This window comes from Gadus macrocephalus, chromosome 20 (assembly GCF_031168955.1).
Source record: "Gadus macrocephalus chromosome 20, ASM3116895v1".
Classification (NCBI taxonomy): domain Eukaryota; kingdom Metazoa; phylum Chordata; class Actinopteri; order Gadiformes; family Gadidae; genus Gadus; species Gadus macrocephalus.
Genome location: NC_082401.1, coordinates 15,765,212 through 15,773,049, shown reverse-complemented (window position 1 = coordinate 15,773,049; position 7,838 = coordinate 15,765,212). Strand labels below are relative to the sequence as shown.

The following is a 7,838-nucleotide window of genomic DNA, read 5'->3' as shown; positions in this document are numbered from 1 at the left end:
CTGTTTTATGCCCCAGTCTGACCACCTAATATATAAGTTGGTGAAAGATTAACTCTTGTTGATCTGTTGACTTGGCAGCCAAGTCGCTCTCTACCCCAGTGGCCATTGGCCCAAAGGGGCGGTAAACGTCTTATCGCCCATGTGGCATATTGTATATGGGTAGCTTTCACGATAAACTGTATAGCCTGATCAACATCGTTGTAATTTAGAGAATATTTCCTCCTGATGTTGAGCAGGGTTGCGTAAGTCCTTCTGGGTAACTTAAGAAAATAGTAGGCTTTATTACTACTTAAAGAGTAACTGAGCAACAAGTTATGCAACAGTAAAGTACATCTCCCTAATTTTCCATAATGAGTCATGTTACTCTTAAAGATTGCAGGGGAGAGATATTGGGTGCATTTGGAATGTTGTGTAGCTACTAAGACAACAGTACGGTAGTTATTTTTTTACCCTGAGGCTTAGTAAGCCTCCACATTAACGGTTGACCGCCGTTTGAAATGAAACAGATGTGCTGGGCATTGTATTTGTAAGCCGCTTACAATTACAGTGCCCAGCTTATATGTTTCATTTCAAACGTTGAGAGAGTACAAAACCCTAGTATAGGGTCTTCCAGGAGAGTAGCGCTTCCCAACCAGCAAGGCTAGGCACGGTCTCTTAATGTTAAATGCTGAGAGGTTTAACACATATTGCTCTGGACAAGGGAGTGAAAAAAAGTGTTGCTCATGTTGAAAACATGAACATGTTTTAAGTCGGAGATCGGTATCTCTTATCAGTTGCTTCTTGCCCAGCTGCACGGATTTGAAGGAGGGCCTAATTTGACAATATCTATATTGTATGATTCCTCCATCATTGTATGAGGATATGGTGGACTGTGGAATAGTAACAAATCACTGCCATAATGTTTTCTATTGGCAACTGGCATCATTTTGTATATTGAAATGTCAACACCATTGAATTCATAACATAAGAAATATTATTCTTTGAAAACAAGATCCTTTGAATTTATTTGTTTTGAATTTACCTCTTTTAAAATATGGCAATTCAAGTTGAACAATTTCAAAAACACGATTTCAAATATACTCTTTTCAATGTTCACTTATTCAGATCTAAAAATTTATGTTGCAGATATTTCAAATGTGATATTCATTAGTCATATCAAAATACGGACCAGAAAATTCAAGCCATACAAAACTGAAGGACAGCAATCCGATTTTCTATTTTCTTGAAAATGATGTTGTGGTGTGAAACCAATATGACTGTACTTACTAGAAATTTTATAAAAGTACTATTGTTGTACATTTAAATATCATCTAAAGAAAAATATTAATGCATAAATTGTTATATCGTGAAATGTGTCATTTAGCAGGGGGGTCGACCACTTTTCCATGGCCCATTATACATGTTAAAGGTCCCATGACATGAAAATCTCAATTTATGAGGTTTTCTAACATAAATATGAGTTCCCCTAGCCTGCCTATGGTCCCCCAGTGGCTAAAACTTGCGTTTGGTGTAAAACGAGCACTAGCTGTTCTGCTCGCCTTTGAAAAAACGGAGGCTCAAGCGCGCTGATTTGGAAATCTGTGCTCATGACGTCATGAGGAATCTCAGCTCCTCCCCTTACTCTGCCTGGCCCGCCCAGAGACGTTGGCCCGCCAATGAGACTCGACCGTGCGAGCGCCACATGTGTGTGTGTGAATACACACACTGTAACGCAAGTGTTTCTTGTCGGTTCTTTGACGTGTCTTGTATTTCCACAACGAGACTGTCGTGGGGGTTATCTAAGCCATGGTTGAGAAGGAATTGGGGGAAAGGAACTTTGGCTTTGACTCCCTCAAGAACATGAACCACGACAAGGAGGAGAAAGGGATCTTTGCCGGGCAGCGCTTATGCACCTCCGCCTCCGGCGGTGGTCCCTCAGCGGGGCTCAAGCGGGAGACATTCGCCGCCAACAATCCCTTTCTCCTCCATGTCGTGGTTCATGTTCTTGAGGGAGTCAAAGCCAAAGTTCCTTCCCCCCAATTCATTCCCAACCTTGGCTGAGATAACCCCCAATACGAGTCTCGTTGTAGAAATACCAGATACGAGAGTCCGACGTGTTATGTGCCATCACACCAACAGCAGAACGGTTATCCAAATAACAAGGAAGTGTACAACACTTGCGTTACAGTCCTGGAGCTCTATATCTAAATAATATCATATACATAGATATCTATATCATATAACATATTGTGTGCGCCTCCAGACGATATTATGAATCACAAACGACTTTGTCGGGTTCTGCGACGTCTCTGGTTCTTCCACTTTCACATCAACCTGAAGTCGACTGAACCGCGCGCTGCCTGCTGCCGGCTGCCCGCTGCCGGGCGATGGTGCCTCGCGGCAACCGGCGGCATGTCGCAGTTCATGTACTTCAGCGAGTCAAATCAAAGTTCCTTTCCCCCAATTTCTTCTCAACCATGGCTCAGATAACCCCCACGACAGTCTCGTTGTGGAAATACAAGACACGTCAAAGAACCGACAAGAAACACTTGTGTTACAGTGTGTGTATTCACATTGATGTGGATGTTGAAGAACCAGGAACGTCGGAGAACCCAACGCGGTCGTTTGAGATTCATAATATCGGCTCACACAGCTTTTGGCCGTGATAATATATATTATATGATATAGATATCTGTGTAGGCTATATGATAATATTTAGATATAGAGCTCCAGGACTCCCGTGTGTTCTAGAATATTTACAGAACACGGCTAAAGGCTGTGTGCGGCTCGCCATTGCGATACATCCACTGTAAACAGAGCGCATGGTGGCTGCAAGCTGCTCAGGGCCACACCCCCACCCTCCTCCTTGACACGCCCACCGAAACAGCGCATTTGGGGGAAGCTCAATGTGCGACTGGCTCGGAGTGGCTGTAACTCTGCACCACGGCTGAATTTAGGGAACGTCTTTGAATACTGTGTTAGTTGCCCACTAATACCTATATTAAAGAATACATAAAATAGCATGTCATGGGACCTTTAAGCCCTCTCAAAGGTCTTAGAATCTCCCCTGCTTGGTAACATCCCCTCCAATTGTAAGGGGGTGTGCCTTGAGATCTAGTTAGGGATTAATAGAGTGCCTTGGTCCCCAAAGGTTTGGACCCGTTTGGGTCATGTTTCTCTAGACAGCTCTGGGAACAGGAGGGTACACTGGTTCCCAGAACGGAAGATAAACATTAACCAGACAGGAGTCCATGTATAATTAAAATCGGAGGAGAAATCAACGCAAAGTGAAAAAGTAGCAGGAGCATTCTGCCTGTTCTCCCCACCATATCGGATCGTAATTTACGATATTGATTTCCCTGCAGTCTATTTAAATGGCTAGATGAAATATACTTTGATACATTAAGCTGTGCCCTGTGGCACTTTAACTGGTCATTTAGCTCTTAAAAATCTAAAGTGCTAAATATGTGCCCAAAGATCATTTAATCAAAAGTTTAGATAAAATGATCTTTGGGCACATATGGATCACTGCACTTCATCTTTGTATCTGAGCCTCACTCATATAATCAATGCTAATCAAATCGTATCCAAACTAATGTAAACCATAGATTAAAAATTAACTAATTTTGCATATGCTAACAATTTTGCATATGCCAGCCGTAGGCTAATAGGCCTACCTTAACCTCACAGAAAGTGGCTACATGGTGGTTACTTGGTCTTATATAAATGTCCACTTAATAATCATTGGCTTGCATTCATGTATATCAAAGAATTGAATTATCTCTGATTCAAATGTTATGTTTTTTGAGAACTGTCTATGCCAGGAAACATGTTATTTAAGATTAAATACAAACGCTACTTGTGACTTTAATTTGGGGTGAGGTCAGGACACATATGAGATTGCGTAACAACTGTGTAACTAATATTGTGACATACTTGGTTTGCTTGAGCTTGAGTTTGCCTGGCAGCTGTGTATCGTTTTTTTGAACTATATGCCACTCTGAAACTGTCTGGTGCAGAAGGACAACCAAGCAACAGGTGTGCATATCTTTTAGCTTGGTCAGGCTCCATACACAGACTTCTCTCTGCACACACAAGCTCTAACTTCATTCCAAATAACTCCATCCGTCACAAAGGGTTGTCGCCTCCTTGCTGTTTCGGTTGTTTTGTGCCGTTTTGTTTGCTCGCTGACCGCTGGTTGATTATTGTATCGGGTCCATACGTGTTGGCTGTGGTTGTTCAACGTGTGTGTTGTGTGTTTTGACCAACTTGGCGGGCCGGCATCAGGATGAGCTCCACAGAAACCTCAGAGGCCGGCTATGCAGGGAGCTACCTGCAGCGCTTCCAGAACTACCTGAAGGTCTCTGGAGAGCAGGTGGCCGTGTGCAGCTGTGTGACCAAAGTGCTGCCGGAGGAATCCAAAAGGTACGCCCAAATCTGTTTCCCTTTGGAGTTCTTTTTTGATTTCCCCCCCCCCCTGTTTTCACATACATGTTCTGCAAGTACAGATCGGATTGCTGCGGTTAATTTCAATTCTACATTGGAAGAAGATAAGATATTATATAATAACAAAAATACATGAGGAAAATGAATCGACATGAGGTATTGCTTAGAGGTGTTGCATTTCATTTCAATATGAAATAACAAGAAAAGCAAAACATTGCAGACTATGAATAATACAAGGTATGTGTTCCTTGTCTTTCAACATAATCAGTGTTAGCACTATAGTCATACTGTGGAAGGAACTGCGTTGTAGGACTGCTCGGCATATAAGCCTAGTGCAACCTCTCCAAAGCAATACGATTTACACAATACGTTTGGGTTAATCATTCCTGACTTCCGTCTGTCTGTCCTCACTGAAGGACTAAACTAAAGCCTCTCTTCTCTTTGTTGTACTCAGAATCGGCTCTGGTAAAAGTCAGCTGGAAGTCCTTGGGCTTGGCAGCGGGGGAGGTGAGTGGCATCGTTTATTACACTCTCACACAGTGGCTCTGGATGTATGGACCTTTCATGGATGTAAAGTGATGTCTTAAGCTCTACACAAACAAAATGCATTATTACTCTAACTTGGTTTATAATATTAAGAGGCCCATGTTTTACCACCGGGTGTGTTTGTGCTTTACCATTACTAGCCCGGTACAAGTTGCCACAGTCAACTGGGTAGGCTGGTAGGCGGATCTATCTAGTACACATCTGGATGGACACTCCTGCTGGCCGCAGGGCAGATTCGGAAACGCCTTGTTATGGTTAATCACGTTCACAAACTCGCTAGTGAGGACCATGAAAGATAACATTCTTGAACAAGCCCCATGTTTTTAGTTTATAGTAAGGATTCAACACATTGGATAAAAAGTGTGTGTGTGTGTGTGTGTGTGTGTGTGTGTGTGTGTGTGTGTGTGTGTGTGTGTGTGTGTGTGAGTGTGTGTGTCTGTGTGTGTGTGTGTGTGTGTGCGCGTGCGTGCGTGCGTGCGTGCGTGCGTGCGTGCGTGCGTGCGTGCGTGCGTGCGTGCGTGCGTGCGTGCATTTGTTGATATAGAATTTTTGGGATGCTCGTAGCAACAATTTCGCCAGATGAAAACGTACTGAGCGCTGTATTTCAGGGGAGATCGATGTCCACATCCTGAAGACACTACAGTCGGTGCTCCCCTCTCTTCCCATCAGCGCTGAGGTGGTTGAACCCAGTGCTGATCTCACCAAGAACTTCCAAGGTGCAGCCAACGAAACCAGTTTTACATTCAAATTGTTTTGCATCATTCATGGATTTTAACGAAATGTTCAATAATTTCTATTTAGCTAACTTATACCGTGATATGAAACGCACGTGTGCTATGTATTTGACATACTATATTTTGGTTATTTCCTATTTTTATGTCTTCTAGATCTATTGGCGAAGACTCCAAGTCTCAAGGACGTCCCATTTGAGTGGCATACCACGACCACTGTAGATTACGAGAAGAAAGTCACCGCGAAGAAGGACATCAAGAAATTTGACCTCATACACATGATTCAGGTATCAACACTTTGTGGCACTCGACCTTGACCCACCCACACACCACCTAGGTACCCCCAATTCGCCTTCAGCGGGCTCCACAGACCACCGGGACACGTTGTTAATATCTGTTTGTTCCGAAGATGGAAGAAGTTTCCTGACATGTCAGGAAACTACTACTCTGAGTGTGTCTGGTGATGGCTGGTTTATCCTGCGGGCATTGATGGCCCAATGCCCACAGGGGTGCAGCCCCACACAGAGTAGTACCTAGTAGTAGAATTAGGTCTATTTATTTCTATCAATGTGTAATTTTAAAATTACACATTAATCAGGAATATTGTTGATAACATTTTCAATTACTTTTACATTATCTATATTGTATATCGATTTTTTTTTTCAGTATTATTATTATTGCATATTCACAGCCAGCCAAACGAGTAAACCGATGGGGTTTTAGTGTTACATTTAAATCAAACCCTTTTCAGATGCTATATTATGTGGACGACTACGCCGCCACCCTGAAGTTCTTCCACAGCCTGCTGAAGACCAACGGCAGGATTCTGATTGTTCACGAAGCAGGTCAGTGACCTGCATATGAAACAAACCAATCATTGCAGACATCACTTCTTGAAAATGAATTCCTCTCCCCTTTCTCCCCCTGCCAAATTTGATTTGAGAGAAACAAGATCATCGGATTAACAATCTTGCTGTGGACGGGTATTAATATTCTTTTAGAAACTTAGTAGTCTCATGGTTTCAAAGCAATTTTCCCCAAAAGTTATGACTGCGGTGAAAAAGTTACCACGTAGGCCTATAGGCTTAATATTAATATGGATTACCGAAAAATGAATATTCAAATTGTTTTGCAACAGCAGGTCAGATAGGCGATAAAGTATTTCTTCCAGGTATCTGATGAAGAGTTTACAGCTCTCGAACCTTACCTACAGCACCTTCTACGTAATGACCAATGGTTATCCCCAGCTTGACAGTGGAACCCTTTGTTTCTCCAGCCAACGGTGGGTGGGACATCCTGTGGAAGACCTACCGGAAGACCCTCTGCACCAATAGCATCTCCGACTACCTCTCCGCCGGGGACGTCAAAGTGCACCTCAACAACTTGGGCCTCAAGTATGAAGAGTTTGTCGTGCCCCACGCCTATGACATCACAGACTGTTTCGACCTGAATAGTCAGCCGGGGGAACTCATGCTAGACTTCATGACGGAGCAAGAGCATTTTCACCGGTCCCTCACCCCGGAGATACGGAAAGGCATTCTGGACCTGCTCAGGAGCAAGTGCAGCACTGAGAAGGAGGGCAAGGTGATGTTTAACAGCAACTTGAGCTGCCTACTAGTGCACGCCTGAAGGCTGTTAGTTCAAACAAATACGAAATATAACCTTTGCCATGTTTGCTTGCATGAAGTTACCTAAATTGATTATCCCTGGAAAGTGGTTTCCGAGGTGGTTGGGATAACTTGCAGAATTTGCAGAGGCTATTTTGATGCACATTGAATTAGAGATTTCACTCTGGTATCTTACTTCCGTTTATCTAAAATAAACCTTTTTATCTGACTGATAAATCAACTGCCTTATCTGATATGTTTCCTTTGATGTCCAGTCTTCAGTTGCTTGGGTCTTAATAAGATGTATTTCCTTCACTAAATAGCCTAGTAAATGTTTTGTTTGTCAATTCCAATTCCTTCATGCTTATTTTGAATACTATGTGATGAGATGCTGTCGTTCTGTATATTCAATTCCATCACATCTCCCTCGCTGTTGTGTGCCTACCATAAACCTGGCAGAGTATGATTGATCAGGGACCATCAAACAAGTGCGCACCAATAAATACAATTCAACAGAAACAGATTATTT

At 42.9% G+C, this 7,838-nt stretch overlaps 1 protein-coding gene across 2 annotated transcripts; it reads left to right on the top strand.

The window, feature by feature from the left end:
• Positions 1-3,881: 3,881 nt before the first annotated feature.
• Positions 3,882-7,550, top strand: LOC132448682 (histamine N-methyltransferase-like). 2 transcript variants are annotated; one of them, XM_060040160.1, is made up of 7 exons: positions 3,882-4,017; positions 4,267-4,404; positions 4,880-4,932; positions 5,580-5,687; positions 5,859-5,989; positions 6,454-6,547; positions 6,979-7,550. In XM_060040160.1, the coding sequence occupies exons 2-7, from the start codon at positions 4,268-4,270 to the stop codon at positions 7,329-7,331; spliced, it is 876 nt and encodes a 291-aa protein (XP_059896143.1). In that variant the 5' UTR covers positions 3,882-4,017; position 4,267; the 3' UTR covers positions 7,332-7,550. The 2 variants fall into 2 exon arrangements, with proteins under 2 accessions (XP_059896143.1, XP_059896141.1); XM_060040158.1 differs by having other exon boundaries at positions 3,977-4,404.
• The last annotated feature ends 288 nt before the right edge of the window (positions 7,551-7,838 follow it).

Bases quoted from the DNA above. Each gene is read 5' to 3' on its own strand.
- LOC132448682 (XM_060040160.1), top strand. From the start codon at position 4,268: ATGAGCTCCACAGAAACCTCAGAGGCCGGCTATGCAGGGAGCTACCTG. The intron at 4,933-5,579 runs GTGAGTGGCATC...GCTGTATTTCAG, and splicing joins TGGGCTTGGCAGCGGGGGAG to GGGAGATCGATGTCCACATC. The intron at 5,688-5,858 runs GTGCAGCCAACG...TATGTCTTCTAG, and splicing joins TCTCACCAAGAACTTCCAAG to ATCTATTGGCGAAGACTCCA.